The sequence below is a fragment of the Microchirus variegatus genome (genome assembly GCF_963457635.1).
Source record: "Microchirus variegatus genome assembly, chromosome: 20".
Lineage (NCBI taxonomy): Eukaryota > Metazoa > Chordata > Actinopteri > Pleuronectiformes > Soleidae > Microchirus > Microchirus variegatus.
In genome coordinates, this window is record NC_139821.1 from 5,392,208 (window position 1) to 5,410,437 (window position 18,230).

Consider the following 18,230-nt stretch of genomic DNA (forward strand, 5'->3'; position numbering starts at 1 on the left):
TGGCCTTGCTTCTTGTCATCATACATCTCTTTCACGGGTATAGAAGCTGTGATACACGTATAATTTAATATTGCAGTCAATAATGTAAATCCATTCTAATGATTACCGAGCACGAATTAAACTGTAAACTACAGCGTATCTTTTAACTATGAACAAAAAATGAATTGTTGCCTCATTATATGATATTGATTCAACACTGAGAATGTCAAGGTCTGCTGCACTTTAATATTGTGGACATATTAACAGCATACATGTGATGTAATGGAAGTGCATATGTAGTGTGTGTGTACATACATGGATATTAAAGTTTGTGTGAATGACTGCAATCTCAATTTCTTCATAAAGTTTTTCCCTCTATTAGATGGAAATAAGTGGTTTGCATTTTAAAGACCTCTGGAAACACGTCAGCTTGTATTTTACTGGCTGTGGGAGGGTGCCACAGTGGTAAATTGTGCATCGGTGGAAACGGTCGATCCTCACCATGAGGCCTCTGGCCGTGCAATTCAGAATTATGGCTCTAAGTGAATGACATCTCATTTTCTAGCACCTGACGCAATGGTGATTAAACGAGAGGAGGGCGACGATGACACACAGCAGCCTGTCACAGCATTGATTCGTTCACATGGAAGAGAAAATCAGGAACTACTGCGCGTCCTCTGCTCGCGCTGGATCATATTATTTGTCTTACAAATGCACCTTAGAACCCGACGCACATACACGGACGTCTACAGCCTTTGTTCTGTGGCCTCTGAACCACGACGGGACCATTTTCATGACCTAATTATGGTATTGATTAACCTAGATCACGCTCTGACGAGGCCTGTGGACGCTTTCTGTCCCACGGTCCTCGTTTAACCCGTTTTTGCCTCGAGTTTTTCCAATTCTATCATATGTGAAACTCATGTTGATTTAACGGATGGAGCAGCAGTGTTTGTGGTTTTCATCCTCAAAAATGCATCTAAAATGTGATCAGCTGTGACGTAAAAAGCCTTAGATATAAATAATCAAAAATTACGTATTTGACTTCCGTGATCCACAAGGAACGCCTAAAATAAATCCTTATGAAATTGAATTACAGAATAGAACAGTATAGAATGCCTTTGTTGTCGTTGTACAGGAACAGCAAATGTTGCTTTAGGTCAGGGGTTCTCAAAGTTTTGATACCTGAGGACCAATTTAGGAACCCAACAATGGACTGAAAGAAATCCCATTTGTAATCATTTTAATGACCAGATTGCAGTTCTACAGTTTACACTCATTGGTCTGTATCCAGTAATCATTGTGGGCCGCCAGAAATGTTTCTGTGGGCCGCCATTGGCCCCCGGGCCGCACTTTGAGAACCAATGCTTTAGGTCCAATGAAAGTGCAGAATTGAATAGAATTTAACAAACTTTTTTGAATTGAATCACCTTTAACAGAAATCTTTGTAATTGTTGTCTTCATATTTAGAATTGAGGTCATGTTTTTAAGTGGAGCCAAACTTTAACCTCATCTTCATCAAATTGCACTCAGTTTTTTTCTACATTTATATGTCACTGGACATGTTCACAAATGAATATAGCTTTAGGGCATCAGTACTAAAGGGTGTGTCCATAACCCTATTCAATCAGATAACAACACTGACTGATCTCTTGTACTTTTTTTGGGGAGCTTTTTCAATCTGAAAATACACGCTGTGCTGCTTGGATTTAACCTCCACACCCTGGAAAATAACCTTTTCCAGATATTCCATCTGAATATCTGTTTCTTTCTATTCAAACGCTTGTTTTTTTGAGAACAACGTGTGAAGAGTGACGCGTGTGGACTCCAGGAGGTTTTTTTTTTCTGTCCGCCTCTCTTGAAGTCTGCCCTACATCTGACTCACTTTAGTCCTACTGTAGTCCGACTGCGCTCTGCGCCACATTTTATTTGGCAATTCCCTCTACAGCTGCGTAAAAAGCCGCTGCGTAAAAAGCTGCTGCGCCTGGAGAAGAATGTAGTTGTTTTTGCGCTGAAGAGGTCTCTCCCTCCCCAAAAAAACGGAAAATGGACTTAAAATCCGAACTCCTCAAGTCCATTTGGTACGCGTTCATGTCGCTGGACGTGGAGAAGTGTGGTAAAGTGTCTAAGTCGCAGTTGAAGGTAAGCAGACTTTTTTCTTCTTTTTTTTCTTAAAGATCAGGAAACTGAGACAGAGTGGCCACATTGTAACTTCGGGAAACAAACGAGAACTCGTGACTATAGTTATTATATTGTTGTCTTTGTGCAGTTTGTACTGTTATTTGTGCAATAACACTGGAACACCGAGAAATCCATGGCAAACAAAACGCCCTACAAGCTCAAACAGAAATCCCTCACACAGACACGTAAATCTGCTCAGTCCAGAGCAAAGTCCAGCTTTTGCTGAACCTCTACAAATCTCAGTGTTAGGGTGTTTTTTTTTCTGTTTTTTTCTTTAATAAAATAAGTGCACAAACAACCTTATTTTTGCCATCTGTTCACCTCCTCAGTGAGAGTTATGTTCGCTGCTGCTCTTGTCCAGTTCATACATGTCTCACTGAGCCTCCATAGGAGAGAAGAATCCAGGGGAAATGGCAGAAAGCTGTCCTGACATGCTCACTCACTGGAGACCAGATGTCTCTGTGCTTGTGTTGTTTGTGCATATATGAAGAAATATGGACTGAGAAGAAGACTTTTACACATTTATTCCTTATCCCGCCTATTCCTCTTGACGTCTTGAATACATGTTTGGCTGCGACAACATTTTCATTTTGGGATAAATAAAGTGATCCACCTAACTCCCAACCTACCTACCTACTCCTTACCTCCTTACACCTAACTACGACCTACCTACTATTTACCTATTACTATCCTACCTATCATCCTTCCTTCCTTCCTACTGACCTAACTACCTCCCTACATACATACTTACCTACCCACCTTAGTACCAACTATCTACCCATTACCATCTTACCTACCTATCATCCTTCCTTCCTACTGACCTCCCTACATACATACTTACCTACCCACCTTTCTACCAACTACCTACCTACCTACTTATCTAATACCTGCCAACTATCTGCTGACCGACCTATCTACCTACCAACTTCCTACCTACCTATTTACCTACCCACCTTCCTACTAACTATCTACCTACCTACTAACTTCCTACCTACCTATCATCCTACCTACCTACTTAACATACCCACCTTTCTACCTTCCTACTTATCTAATACCTGCCAACTACCTACTGACCCACCGACCCACCGATCCACATACCTACTTACCTACCCACCTCTCCACCAACCATCTACCTACCTACCTACCTACCCACTACCATCCTACCTACCTACTGCTGACCCACTTACTTACCTTCTTGCATAAAAAACCTACAAAATTCCTAACAACTTTTCTACCAGCCTTCCTATTCACTTTCTACCTGTCAACTAAACTAAACGACCTACTAACCTAATACCTGTCAACAACCTACTGACATACCAACCTGTATGTATGCATGTACCTACCCACCCTCCTACCATCTATCTACCTACCTACCTACCTACCTACCTACCTACCTACCTACCTACCTACCTACCTACCTACCTACCTACCTACCTACCATCATCTTTCCTTCCTATCTTCCTACCTACCTACCTACCATCATCTTTCCTTCCTACCTACCTATCTACCGACCAACCTACGACCCACCAATCTACCTACCTACCTTGTTATTATCTACTGCCTACACATCTACCTACATACATCCACCAATTTCCTCTCAATCAACCTACCTATCTAACTTCCTACTCACCTGTCTCATCCTCAGGTGCTTTCCCACAACCTGTACACAGTGCTGAACATCCCACACGACCCCGTGGCTCTGGAGGACCACTTCCAGGACGATGACAGCGGGCCAGTGTCTAATCATGGCTACATGCCCTACCTCAACAAATATATACTGGACAAGGTACTTCCAAGTTCAGGAAGTCGTAACATTCACTGAAGCAGTTGAGCGGTTTCCAAGAATCAAGGCTTTGTTTTTAGGGCATAGACGTACACAACATCGTATAAACTACGTGGGAATGTTTCTGATTTGTCAGGTCAAAGAGGGGATGTTCGACAAGGAGAAGTTTGACGACCTGTGCTGGATGATGACCATGAAGAAGAACTACAGGGCAGTACCACAGCTGCTTTCGGAGAGAGACTGTTTCAAGCTCTTCTGTTTATTCAACCTCCTGTCTGAGGACCGATACCCTCTGGTGATGATCCTCGAGGAGGTAAACTAACTACAGTAATGGCCGAGAAGACTCAGATCCACGATTTAACATTTTTCTGAGTAAAAGGGGTAGAACTTTTGACCATGTGTGTCAACAAATTGATGAAAACTTGCTTAACTCTTAAGTTAAGCAAGACCTGGATGATTGAGAAGCTTCACAGACATTTTAATGTCTCTGTAATTGTCTAATTGCTTGAAATACGTGAGGTAGACTCAACAAAATCTGACCATATCGCACAGCAGAGCAAATAAGTCTGTTAATGAGTCTCTTCCTTCCTGTACTTCCTCCATAATGCTTGCGGTTTCCTCCCAGCAGAGACCAAAATAAACTGCTTTTGTACAATCGGCACAGTTGCCTCCCTCTGTAAAGAGGAATCTTACAGAAGTGTTCTGACACAGTTTAGTCAGGATCTGCTGATATTACAGCAGCTCTTGTGTCTGTGTGTGTGTTTTTCCATGTAGGTGGAGTATCTGCTCAAGAAAATCTCCACAGCCATGAATGTGGAGTGGGACGGGAAGCTCTTGGACGACTTGGTGTCCCTGGATGCCACAGTGCAGGAGGAAGGAATGTCTTTGTGGACATTCCTGGAGCACATGAACGCGGGGCGACTGCTCAGGGTCCCCAGCGCCGAGGCCTTCCGCGTGGCTTTGAACGACGTCTTTCTGGAGATGTATCACAACGTGCTGAAGAGGGTGAGTGTGCGTGTGCAGTTTTGTTCCTTTTCATGTTCCTATTTATGTACTATGTCTTCTTTTTTTTTTTTTTTTTTTTACAAGGGTTATATGTGGAAAAAGGGCCATATGCGCAGGAACTGGACAGAGCGCTGGTTTGTGCTGAAGCCTCAGTCCATGGAGTACTACGTCAGCGAGGGCATGAAAGACAAGAGGGGAGAAATCCTGCTGGACAAGAGCTGTGTCATAGAGGTAGGTGTGGAAAGTGGAAGGTGGCAGGGTTTATGTCGTTGGTAGGAGAAGAAAAAAAAACACTTTGACTAAATATCAGCAGACTAACTCACTGAAATGCATCACTCTTGAGTCAGACTCTCCATCCCTTCCCTCCTCTCTGTTGCAGCCTCTCGCAGACAGGGAGGGGAAGCGCTGTCTCTTCTGTGTGAAGACGCACAACAAAACGTTTGAGATGAGCGCAACGGACCAGAGGCAGAAAGTGGAGTGGATTCAAGGTGTGTGTTGTTTTTGAAGCCTCTTAAAGAGGTACAGAGGACTCAGTGTGGTCAGATGGTTTCGACTGTAGAGTCTTGATGCTGTTGCCGTTCTGCCATTTTGAACCATTCTGGTCTTGACTGGCATCATAATCCCACCAGATCAGCAGTTTTGGTGTGTGACGTAAGCCATAAAATAGATTTTTTGTAGTGTGTGGCATGGATGGACCCCGAAAACCCACAAAATTTGAAGGTTGAAATCCAACATTGTGTTGTTTTTAAATGGCTGGTGAGTGTTTATGTGTGTTTGTGTCGTCGCTGCTGTGTTGCACTCATGTCTTTCGTGTCCTTTCTGGTGTGAAGAGGAAAACTCTCTGTGTGTGGTCTGTCTTCATTGTCTTTGAAGCTGTGATGGTTTCATTTTCTGGCAAAACATTAGGATGGATTTTGAGCGCGTTTGCATCACGTACAAGCGTACATTTTTGTTATTATCATCACTTTTGTCTATTTCTCTGGTTTCCTCAGTCCAAAAACATGCAGATTAGGCAAATTGGGCACTCTAGATTGACTGTAGGTGAGAGAGTGAATGGTTGTTTGTCTCTATGTTGGCCCTGTGATGGACTGGCGACTTGTCTTTCGCTCTATGTCAGCTGGGATCGGCAGCTTTGATGGCATCAGTTTCAGGAAATAAAACTATTTGTTGTGTCACAGATTACACATGTGATTCATCAAGACATCAGTCAGATTAATGGCCCCTGGTCACAGTAAAAAAAAAAGAACCACAGGTGTAAATAATTTATTCGCTCCTCACTTCCTTACTGTCCTGACCGACATGACCTCGATTGATAAAAAACTGTTCTGTTTCCTGCAACAACATGTAAAAAATAGCTGCTGATTAAAGGGCCCATTGATAATGAAATGATCGTATCATTGGTGCTGTTTCATGAGATTATTAACCTGGGTGCAGCACGTCTGAATTCACAGCCCTGTTCCATCCAGATTGTTCTCCTTAATCCGAGTTTTCTCCTCCAGCCCTTCAGACGGCGCTCCACCTCCAGCGCGAGGGCAAGTCCTCGCTTCACCAAGACCTCAAACTGAAGCGGCGCGTCCAGCGGGAGAACGGCCGCAGCGGCCGCGGCAGCGTCAGCAGCGTCAGCAGCCAGTCGGACGAGTCCAACGACCAAGAGCTGGAGAAGATGGAGAAGGAGAGAGACAGACAGGATCTGGAGATCGAAAGCATCATCCAGGTGAGAGCGGGGGAAGGCTTTCTTCTTGCAGTAATCCCTCAGTTTAAAGTGCGCTTCGTGTGACTGTGTGTATCCGTGTGTCGCAGCAAGCGCGAGAGGTGGAAACCCAGAGGAGGGAGGCTGAGGAGAAGGAGAGGAGGAGACAGAGGGAGGTGCAGATGGAGCTGGAGAGACAGTTGAAAGAGGCCGAGATGGTAAAAATGAAAAGATTAATTTACTGTTCTGCTGAAACGGGATTTTCTGGTGCCATCCCATTGACTTTGATCTCTGGGAACGTCGTGAAAACATTGGCATTATAAAACTCAAATTAAACATTCAGTGATTTTTAGTGGTGGAGAAAAGCTTTTTGGAAGAGGCGACTGAAGAATAGGTCAGTTCCTTCTACTCACGCTGTGTATGTGTGTGTGTGTGTGTGTCCAGTTGAGAGACAGCATGCAGGCCAAGATGCAGGTGAAGGAAAAGGAGTCAGAGGAGCAGAAGAAGAGGATTCAGGAGCTGGAGCTGACGCAGCAGAAGCTGGAAGCTGCTCTCAACATGGAGATCCAGGCTCGACTGGAGGAGGAGCGAGCCAGACAGGAGCTGGAGAGGTAAGACGCGGCCGTGGACTGTGGGCGTCCAACTCTGTTACGTACTTATTTTCTTTGATAATCCTGTTTTTACACTATAAAAACTACACTATAAAAGTGCTTAAAAAGAACCCTTTTAAAACCTTTATTCAGGAAAGGGGTTTTAAAGGGTTCTCTGGGTCAAAAGTGTTACAAAGAACCCTTGAAAAAACGCTTTCTTCTGGTTTTTCAGAAGCAAATGGTTCCAGGTAGAACCTCAGCCCTTGTAGAAGAACCCTTTTGGAACCCTTATTTCTAAGAGTGTACTCGGCTCTGCTCTACTCGGTTTGGTATCACCTCCTCAGCGGTGGGCAGGGTCCTCATAGCACAGGAAACAGCCGTGACGTGGTTTTATACGTGACACAAACCAGTGACGAGCAAAGCAAAGCGGCTCCCTGAGTCATTAGAATCGGCTAATTAAGTAGATAAGTTGAGTATTTCCTGCACCACCAGAGCACAGACTGGAGATTAACATGCGCTCAGGATTTTTTAAGGATTTTCAACTGATCTAGAGTTTCATCAACAACCCTGCCGTGTTTAGAGCCACATAAAGGTCCAAGTGTATAACATTTAGTCGGGTCTACTTCCCCCTTTGTATGAGTTTGTAATCGCTTAAAAAGCCAGAAACGGATGAATGTTTTGCATGAAAAAAACACGATTTGTTCAGACGTAAGCAGCACATTTTGTTTTCTACGATTTCTAAGCAAATTTTTGGATCTTTGTTTGCGACGGACATTGGAGACAATGACATCACCGGAAGTGTAAGTTGATGCCCGCTCTGATGAAAACCACGTCTGTGTGTTTGTAGATTTTAGATCTGAGGAACGTGACGCAACGTGTGCTTCTACCTTCCCTTTGTTTCTAGAACACCAGCATGCTCACGACCTTTAGTCTTTACCTCACGTGTCTGATCTTCTGCTTCACACTGAGACAATGTCTAATCTTCTCATACTCTTTCTCCAGGCTGCTGCAAGCCGAGGAGGAGAAGAAGAAGCAGTTCCAGCTCTTGAAGGAGCAGCAGAGCCACAGCCCCAAACCTGAGGCCTCGGACGACAGCGCGGCGGACAAGGACGCGCCCTCAGCGCTCTACTCGGCCTCCCAGGAGCTGCAGGATCTGCAGGCGTCTCGCCAGAGGAGCCACCAGCACCTGGAGGTGAGAACCAGGCGGTGTGTGTGTGTGTGTGTGTGTGTGTGTGTGCTGTTTATTTTTAATATGAACGCCCTCATGAGATGCTTCTACTTTCAAATCTTCCGGCTTCAGGAGGTCCAGGAGAAGCTGAGGAACGCCAGTCAACACGTGCGACACTGGAACGTGCAGCTGAACCGCCTGATGACGCCCATCACTCCCGGAGGTGAAGTATTATCTGCTGTCTTCAGGTTCAGAATATCAATAAATAAATAAATGTATTTAATTTATGTAATAAATAAATACAGAAATTGAAAGAGGTCTCAATGAGATATCAAATCGTAGACATAAGACATAAAAACAGCAGTACGGAATAAACTAAAAACTAAAAAAAATTTCATTATTATTATTTAATGTAATTTGCACATTAACAACGAATACAACTCTTTAAAAACTAAAAATATTTTATTTTATCATATATATATATATATATATATGTATATGTAAGTAGCTCATAATTGTGCTAAGTTGTCCAATTTTTTTTAATTTTGCACAAATTAGATCTTGATAGTGGCTTTCTTTGTTGTGTTTTGTTCATTTTATTCAGTTTTCATTATTATTTCATGTAATTTGCACATTCCTAACTAATATATACCCTTTAAAAACCTATTAGATTTAATTTGATGACAATGTTGTCAAAGTAATATATTATTTTATCAGATATACTGTATGACAGTAAGAAATCTACCTATTTCAGTCTGTAAGACTCTGTTTTTAATTTAAAATGTAACAATTTTGCACAAACTTTGATGACGCACGCAGATCCCAATATTCCTATAATTGTATACAGCGATAAATAAAAAATTAGACACATGTTTGACACTGAATAAAATGGACAATTATGTTACAGACTCTGTATCTGACTCTACCACCGAAATGTTTTTTTTTCGTAGAGCGTATGCAACAACGTCCATCGACGAAAAAGAATTGTCCCCAAAGGGAAGGAGCGCTGGCGAGTAACGAGTTCATCTCCAAGTTCAAGAATCGGGTCGTTCAGGAGGACGAGCCGGCGGTGGAGACGCGGCTGGAGGCCACTCACCTGACCGACACGCCGGACGAACCCAACGGACAAATGTGAAAAACCAGGCTGAGTTTTTAATGATTTAAAGAAAAACGTTTTTGTTTGTGTAAGACTGAGAATGGTGGGAAAATCAGAACAAAAACCAAACCCCACCATGGTTTATATTATATTTATATTTACACCAAGATGGAAAACAGAGATGACAAGCTTTAAAATAAAAACACATTTGACCGAGATCAATGGAGTTATTGTACAGTTTTGTACAATTAAAGCATGTTTAGTGAGTAATGACAATTTTTTTTTTTTCTGTGATTTTTTCTCTTTTTTTCCCCTGAACAAACCGTTTGCTAACAGACGTTTACAAATAAAAAAAGAATGTGCAGGAGTGAAATCTTTTGTCGAGTTGCATAATTTCAGTCACAGGGTTCACAAAGTGCAAAGTACTAACATTTCATTTTCATTCATGCTTCAGATCCAGAACAACACGTGTAACATTGAGCTAGAGCATATGAGGAACATTTATTATGAGATTATATATTGTTTTTAAATTTTTTTTTATTTCATTTTATATTTTTTAATTATCTACATCCAAAGAAAATGCCCTTTACTTCCTTTTTTATATATATGTAAAAAACATAAAATAATATAAATATATAATAATATGATAGTTATATAATAATATAATAAATATATATATATTATAATATATAATATAATATACACATACACGCACACGTAATTAAATGTATTACATAATCTGACCCGAAGATGGCGCTGTGGTCATTGTGATCCAGACAATGACCCGGAAGCAAAACAAATTTCCACCGAGTTCACTTCAAACATCATGGTGGCGTCCTGGACGGTGTCACACCGGCTCATGTCGTTGACAAACTTGAGTTTATAGCAGTTTATTTGTAGTAATATATTATGTTTTAACGCGTGTTTACCATGCTGACATCAGCGGTTATCGCCATGACAAACGCCTCCTCCAGAGGGAAGCTGCGGTCTCTGCTCTCCCTGAGCAGGACACTGTCCTCGGGCCAGCGCGGCTCCTCGGACCCCTCTCGCCGTGCTCTGCTTGAAGCCCTCGCCGAGCCGCCGACGGAGGAGCAGGAGGAGGTGGTGGCGTTAGAGGAAGAGCAGCCCCGAAGACTCCGCAAGGAACCGAGCGACCGCTCCGTGCTCCTCTTCCCCGGACAGGGCAGCCAGTTTGTGGGCATGGGTCGAGGGCTGTTAAAGTACCCCAACGTGAAGGAGATGTTCGCGGTGGCGCAGAAGATCCTCGGCTACGACCTGCTGACGCTGTGCCTGCAGGGACCCGAGGAGGAGCTGGCGAAGACGGTGCACTGTCAGCCCGCCGTGTTCGTCACGTCGCTGGCTGCCGTGGAGAGACTCAGCTGTGAGAACCCGAAGGTCACTGTCGCATTAATCCATCCATCCATCCATTATCTACCGCTTTATCCTCCTGTTAAATAACGAAAAAGTAATTGAAGCTTGTTTCAGGTTGGCTGTTTGACAGAGATTTTATTTTGAAATCAGAAAAAAATTACAGGTTTTGTATTGCTTATTATGATATATATATTATATTTATGTAATCATTTACAGTGGAAAAGTCCTATATTTATATAAATATAAATACATTATTATGTTTCTTTGCGACTTTTTTTTTCAAAAGTTGCCATGTCATGTGACCCACTCACTTTTATTTATTTTTGTTTATATTTTTGTGCAGTGGAATTTGGTGGCTTTTATATTTTATATATTTGAATTCAAACAAGATGCAAATATCATTATTATTACCAATTATATTGGATTATAGTGCTTGTATTTTGGTGGATATTAATGTTATTTTTATTTAGAAATTCATATAACATTAAATATGTACTCAAATAAATAATACATTTTGATAAACTGAATAAAATTGGAGGTTATTACTTAATATTAACTTAATATACAACTTAATAATATTTAACTTTAATATTTAAAATATGTTATATAATTTGACCTAATGACGACAAACCAATGTCACTAAGATTAGCATTTAGCATTACATTTAATTATTATGACATCTCCACAGGCCATCGAGACGTGTGTCAGCGCTGCAGGTTTCAGTGTTGGAGAATTTGCTGCTCTGGTCTTTGCTGGCGCCATGGACTTTACCGAAGGTAAATATGATGTCAACTCCGGTTGGTTAAAAACACTCCAAATTTCTCTCCACATTTTAACGAGTATGCCGTACTGAGCACTGCTCTGTCTTCCAGCTCTTTATGCGGTGAAGGTGCGCGCTGAGGCCATGCAGAAGGCCTCGGACATGGTTCCCAGTGGGATGCTGTCGGTCGTCGGTAAACGTCAGGCTCAGTATAAAAGCGCGTGTCTACAAGCGAAAGAGCACTGCAAGAGTTTGGGGATTGAGGCGCCGGTTTGCTCCGTGGCTAACTACCTCTTTCCTGACGGCAGGGTCATCGCAGGTCACCAACAGGTATGTGTTAAGGTTTCTCTCTTGAGTTAGCAGAGTTGCACCGAGCCTGTTGTGCGATATCTCTTTAATCGAAGCGGCGGTGTCTTCGCAGGCTCTGGATTTCCTCCAGCAGAACTCGAGACGGCTCCAGTTCATGAGGGTCAAACCTCTTCCCGTCAGCGGAGCGTTTCACACCGAGCTGATGGCATCAGCCACTGAGCCCCTGAGAGACGTCCTCAGACAGGTGGAGGTCAGTCACACAGCAGCTACAGGCCCCCCCCCATACCTCATACTCAACATATGACATGACCGAGGGGTTTGTCAGTGTCTAATCTGGTCAGGAGGGTGCCAATCAAGTCAACAATCTGGTTATTGTAGTGTTTAGTTCTTATTTCTTCCATTTAAATATCCACTTTTCATGACATTAGATATTAGGTATTACAGATATAGGCGTAAATTAGCTGCCTCATTATTCACACATTTGATCAGGATTTATTTGATATTTTTATGCTGCCGAGAAGCAAATCTTCCAGACCTGAGGGAGCGTTTGTGTGTATACAGCAGCAGCACACGGGCTGGGGCAGGGGTAAGGAGCATTTATCCCTTCAAACTACTTCAACTTTTGTTGATATTCAAAAGTTGCACTCTATATCTTTAATGTCTCCTATAAGTAGAAATGTGTTTTGACACACAGCCGATTCATCATTAATCATATACAGTGGAAGTTAGATCATTTCCTGATTTTCAAAAATTCATTAAGAAAAATTCATTTTCAACAGATCCTTGTTCAGGGCAACGCTGACTATTATTGTGTAAAATGTCAAGTCATTCCGAGGATACTTTTTGTTTTTTTTGAAAAATGTCAGCTCACTGTCGAAGTGTATCGGTAAAATGCATAATTTCCGGATTTTCAAAAATTCATTTAAATTATTCCTTAAGAGAAATGCAAATATTTTCATCGGATCCTTGTTCAGGGCGATACCGAGTATTATGATGGTAAATTTCAAGTCATTCCGAGATACTTTTTATTTCAACTTTTTTGAAATGATCCAACTTCTCTCCTGGTCAGGTGCGGCGTCCTGAGATCAACGTGTACTCCAACGTCGACGCCAAGCGCTACATGAACGAGAGTCACGTACGCAGACATCTGGTCAAGCAGCTGGTGTCGCCGGTGAAGTGGGAGCAAATGCTGCACGAGATCTACGAGAGGGCGCAGGGCGAGACGTTCCCTCGCACCTACGAGGTCGGCCCGGGGAAGCAGCTCGGTGCCACGCTTCAGAGGTGCAACATGAAGGCCTTCAAGACATACACGCAGGTGCAAGTCACCACTTACGAAGACTAATATAATGCAGAGGTGTGGACTCTGTGGTCAAACAGGACCCGAGCAGGAGGATAAATGCGCCCTGAGCAGCTGAACCTGCAAGTTTGTATGATTATTTTGTAATTACATTTCTTTTTTAAATAAATAAGACTGCAAACATTGTCATTATGAACTTTATTTCGCATCATGTGAAAAGCAGAAAGTCCAGCTCCCTTTATTTTATATTAAACCAGGGTACATATCTTCTGTAAAAAAACAAACTCGGCCTCTCAAACCAGTAAGAAACTTCATACTTGATACAAAAGACTGCGGGCCAGCAACAGTCCAGTCATTGGAACATGCTTGTGACAGTGTCAGTGCTACAGTGTGCTGGCCAACTCCTCGGGCAATGCTTTAAAACTTAATTAAAACACGTTTTAATACAGAACATTATTTTCGTTTCTGTTTCCAGTTATGAACGGTGTTCACAGTCTTCTGTGTCAACTTCAATACCACTCGTTAATATAGTATAAAAAGAGAAGTCAAGGTAAACGGCAGAAACAAATCAATAAGCAATCATTTTCACTCATTTGCAAACTTTTTTTTTTTTTGTCAAATTTAAAAATAGATAAAAACAAAGAGGAACTGTCTTAAAGCCTTAAAGTTAGCCTTTCCATTCCATCCACACGGCACTGACGAGGGTAACTGCAGCCACCAGTGCCACAGTCATTAGGCCTCCTCTGGTCCAGTCAGTGCGGGTTAGCGGTTTCAAATTGGACACCTGTGAAATGAAGCGTCATGAGTGACAGTTCAGTCACTCAATGTAAGCTACAAATGCTAAATTAGCTAGAAACATTAAAGTTTGAGTGCTGTGCTGTGATATAAACTGCAAATGTTAGCATGTCGGGTTCTCCCCAATTACATTCAAAAAGAAAGGGTGTATTCGCTAATTTGTTACATAGCTAAATTAGCAAGAAACGTTAAAGTTTGTTTGCTGTGCTCTAATATAAACTGCAAATGTTAGCATGTCTGGTCTGCTCCCCACCGTACATTCAAAAAGAAAGGGTGTATTAGCTCATTTACTACATAGCTAAATTAGCTAGAAACAGTGAAGTGTGTGTGTTGTGCTCTAATGTTAGCTGCAAACATTAGAATGTTTGTTTAGCGCACCGCATATTATTTTATTAGCTAATTTAATAGCTAACTTGGCAAGAAATATTAAGGTTTGTGTGCTGAGTTCTAATGTTAGCTGCAAGTGTTAGCATGTATGGATGGCTCACCACCTTACATGCAGTGAGAACGGGCGTATTAGATAAATTAGCTTATATATCTTTACTGTCTATATTAGAACACTTTCTTTTTAACACAAACAGGTCTTTCTTGATCTTCACTTGAGGATTTAAATCTAAATTTTTACAAATGTTTTAATATATATGTTTGAGTAATGTCTGCTTTAGTTATAGTTATTAGATCATGTGTTTGACTGTGTTGTCTGACTTTGAACAGCACAACTCAAAAGGTCAGTGATTGAGTGGGATGAAGTTTTCTGGGGATTATTTAGGTTATGGCTTATAGATAAAGAGTCCTTTGTCTCGTTTCAAAAGGGGTTAAGGATTCAATCTGATAATCTGCCACTGAACAAACTAGGTGGATTTCCAAATAACTAATTTTTCAATTTGCAAATGGAAAATCTGTTTTATTTTGTTGTTGGGAATTGAAATAACTAAATGAACCAATATTACCCAAGCGGTCCAGGCCTCAGCTCTGCGGACACCCTGCCCAGGCACAGAGGTCACGACCCAGGCCTTCACTGCAGCAGAGAGACCCTGGAGGCCCCACAACTGGTTGTGGATGTCCCTGCAACACACCAACACCAGATTACAGCCATAGAGATGTGTTGAGTGAATGGAGAGGTACTATTTTATTTTTATTATATTTTTTTTATTTTACCGATACATGGTCCTGGTCAGGGCCTGCACAGGTCGCAGCATGTGCAGAGGAGTTGGTAGGCGGTTTGGCTGTCTGCTGGTCCACTCCCGGTCCAGCTGGTCTCCAATTGCAGCCAGTTGGCGAGCAAGGGCACGAACAGACCTGTCACTGATTCTAGAGAAGATATTTGCAATGAATTGATTTGAAAACCATACAACATACATACTAGAAAATGCTAGGGCCACTGTTTTTTTGTTTTTTTTTAATTTTGAGTATATACTACTTATTCCAATTTATTCATTTTAGGAAAAATGGGTTAACACAAAATAAAAGTGTCACAGACACAGATGATTATCCAAACAAGAGCCTGTTTGTTTTTGGTTCAACTGATCCCACATGGTGTGTTGCCTGACACTCACTCTGTCTGAATTGTGTGGTCATGGTTGTAATTAACAGTCACACACACACACACACACACACACACACACACACACACACCTGTGAGGAGAAAAGGGCGTCTACTGTACCTGCGGTTTATATCAAACATGGTGCCAGTGTCCACCTCACCAGGTCCAGCCTGGAGAGAGACGACACGACTCTCACGTCTTGTTTGTTCCACCATCTTTGTTTACTGCCAAAGAAGAGCCAGTATTATGCAAATCAGTTACATATGTTCACTTGAGAGAAATGGCATTAACCGTGCAGGACGGGACGCATAATGGCTCCATGGTTTTGAGAGTGTTTGTGCTTTCTCTTTGCTCGACTCCTAACGTTCATTAACAGGCTGTGTAAATAGTGTCTCAGGTTACCAGGATAGGTGTGTTACTGAGGGGAGAATCCAGGTTGATAAAAACAGGCTCTCCTAGGTTTGAAGAGGTGACATCACCTGCTGGATTAAGTCCAACCGTTGCCGTGCACATACTACTGTATACTTTGAGCGTGTTTCACTTCCCAACTGGATGCGATATTTATGAATACCTTTATTGTTCAGATAGTACGTGTGACTTGTTATTTTGTGTAACAATCAGGCCTCTGCTCAGGTTGGACAACGTCGTACACCTGCTCTACCAGTTCCTGTTGTGCCTGAATGCAAATGTTCCATTTCCATAACTCAAATCAACCAAACTGCCTCTTTTATCTCTAACCGGAAAAATGCGTCTGCTTCCAAATCATTTGTACATAATTATAATATATATACTCTATGTCATACAATTTACTAAATGTGTGTATTTCTATGCATACTCCAATTTCCTCCACAATTTATTTGACAAAAAACATATAATTGACACAAATCTGGATGTATGATCACACAATACAGCAAAAATTATAATCCGAAGGAGAATTCTGATTATGAATCATGTAATTAAAATACAGTTGTTTGCCATATTGTCACAACAAAGAGATGAAGAGAAAACCCAAAGCAAACAAAGGTCGCTTCCAAGATCACATATTGCTCTTATTTCATATCTGCAAACATCAACTCATTTCAACTTTTCAAATCAACTAGTAAATGATATCATATTGTCACAGATATTCATCGAGTATCAATGTCACCTGACAGTAAACACGTACTGCAGGCTCATCAACAACAAAGAAAGTAAATCCTACCTTTCGTGTAGATTATAGCGGACGCCGCCCTGTAATACATATAAAAACATTGTAATTAAAATGTATTTCTGTAAATAATTGAAAATATATAATTATTTGTTACAGGTGTTTTTTCCCAGTACTCACAGCAGCGTCCTTTAATCTCGGTGCTCTCAGGTTAACTGCCACAAATGTGTTGGACCACGCCTTTTACCTGATGCTGCCAACAGTGTCCATCAGGTGACGACATGCACTGATGTGACTGCACATCCAAAGCACATGACACTAAAAATATATATATATATAATTATAATTATTATTTTTCATAATTTAATGCTTCTGGATGCTCTTGGTTTAGTATAAATGTGAGGAAAACAAGAGCCAATTTTATTTTTATTATCTGTTGAGATTTATATGATTCCTTCAAGTATACTTTTTGAAAGAAAAAATATAATAACAAATAATAAATAAATAAATAATAAACAATTCATACAGGAAGTATACTGTACCTAATATAAATGTAAATCCCACAATCTGTCCAATACTGACCACTGCTGGTGCAATGTGGTAATGTCACATTGTTTTTATGAATTTATTATTTTGAGTGCCCTTATTTTAGCAGTAAAATGAAAACACAAGTCATTTTGTGAACCTGTTAACACAGAAACAGCTTTTATGAATAATTATTTTATCTCTCAAAATGTGTTTTATAATTATGTACACTGTATATATGTACAAGAAATAGTTTCTATATTATTTACTTCAGGAATAGCTCAAGTTAAAAAAGCATTATATACAAATGAAATGAAGTGCAAAAAACAATATTATATTTATCACATGTATTACATATATAGTCTTTTAATGATAGTTTTATTGTATTTTGTTTAGTTTTTTGTTCTTTTTTTAATTACATTTTTTTTATTGTGGACTATGTAGTTTCATATCAAAACAAAGACTTTTACTTTGAAATACTGTGGAAAAACAATGCAAGATTTATCAGTGTAGATTCCAGACTGGTAAACACTGACCCCTGCTGGTGTTATGAGCTAATGACACCTTGCAATGACATCAGTGCGTCCTCCGTTGCTAGGTTATTTTTCCCAGACAGACCAAGCCGTCAACGTTGTCGTTGAATTTCTTGCCATTTTAAGATACACTATTCTCGGCGTAATTTAAATTAAATACCAGGTTAATTGTCGTTGTTGATAACGACAAAGACTTTTATTGTGAAGAGTAGTTTCTTCTTCTTCGTCACTGTCGCAATTACTCAGACGAATTGTGACCCTCCAGTCTCACGACGCCGGGCTTTACTGTACTTTTTTGTTTTAGCTCGCTAGCATAAAAAAAAAAAAAAAGCTAGTATGGGGGCCGTGGGATGTACGCAGTGATGCGAACGCACTGTGCTGCCGGGGTGAGTGTGTCGAAGTGTGGGTGTGGTGTGGCGACAGTACTGCATCACCGGTGGATGTTCATCCGGCCTCT

The 18,230-nt window shown here is 41.1% G+C and overlaps 2 protein-coding genes across 2 annotated transcripts; both read left to right on the top strand.

Annotated features, from left to right (window-relative positions):
- The first annotated feature begins 1,999 nt into the window (after positions 1-1,999).
- Positions 2,000-9,776, top strand: LOC310941384 (differentially expressed in FDCP 6 homolog). The gene is made up of 12 exons (XM_083906547.1): positions 2,000-2,121; positions 3,806-3,946; positions 4,080-4,256; positions 4,718-4,948; positions 5,033-5,179; positions 5,328-5,436; positions 6,448-6,662; positions 6,749-6,856; positions 7,083-7,249; positions 8,231-8,420; positions 8,529-8,619; positions 9,347-9,776. The coding sequence occupies exons 1-12, from the start codon at positions 2,026-2,028 to the stop codon at positions 9,529-9,531; spliced, it is 1,857 nt and encodes a 618-aa protein (XP_083762673.1). The 5' UTR covers positions 2,000-2,025; the 3' UTR covers positions 9,532-9,776.
- Positions 9,777-10,446: 670 nt separating this feature from the next.
- mcat (malonyl CoA:ACP acyltransferase (mitochondrial)) lies at positions 10,447-13,308 on the top strand (the record flags this gene model as incomplete). Its single annotated transcript, XM_083907015.1, has 5 exons — positions 10,447-10,887; positions 11,552-11,639; positions 11,736-11,953; positions 12,045-12,182; positions 13,002-13,308. The coding sequence occupies 5 exons, from the start codon at positions 10,447-10,449 to the stop codon at positions 13,272-13,274; spliced, it is 1,158 nt and encodes a 385-aa protein (XP_083763141.1). The 3' UTR covers positions 13,275-13,308.
- Positions 13,309-18,230: the final 4,922 nt, after the last annotated feature.

Coding starts and splice junctions, on each gene's coding strand:
- LOC310941384 (XM_083906547.1), top strand. CDS start 2,026: ATGGACTTAAAATCCGAACTCCTCAAGTCCATTTGGTACGCGTTCATG. Junction 2,122..3,805: donor TGTCTAAGTCGCAGTTGAAG/GTAAGCAGACTT, acceptor TCTCATCCTCAG/GTGCTTTCCCACAACCTGTA. Junction 5,180..5,327: donor ACAAGAGCTGTGTCATAGAG/GTAGGTGTGGAA, acceptor TCTCTGTTGCAG/CCTCTCGCAGACAGGGAGGG.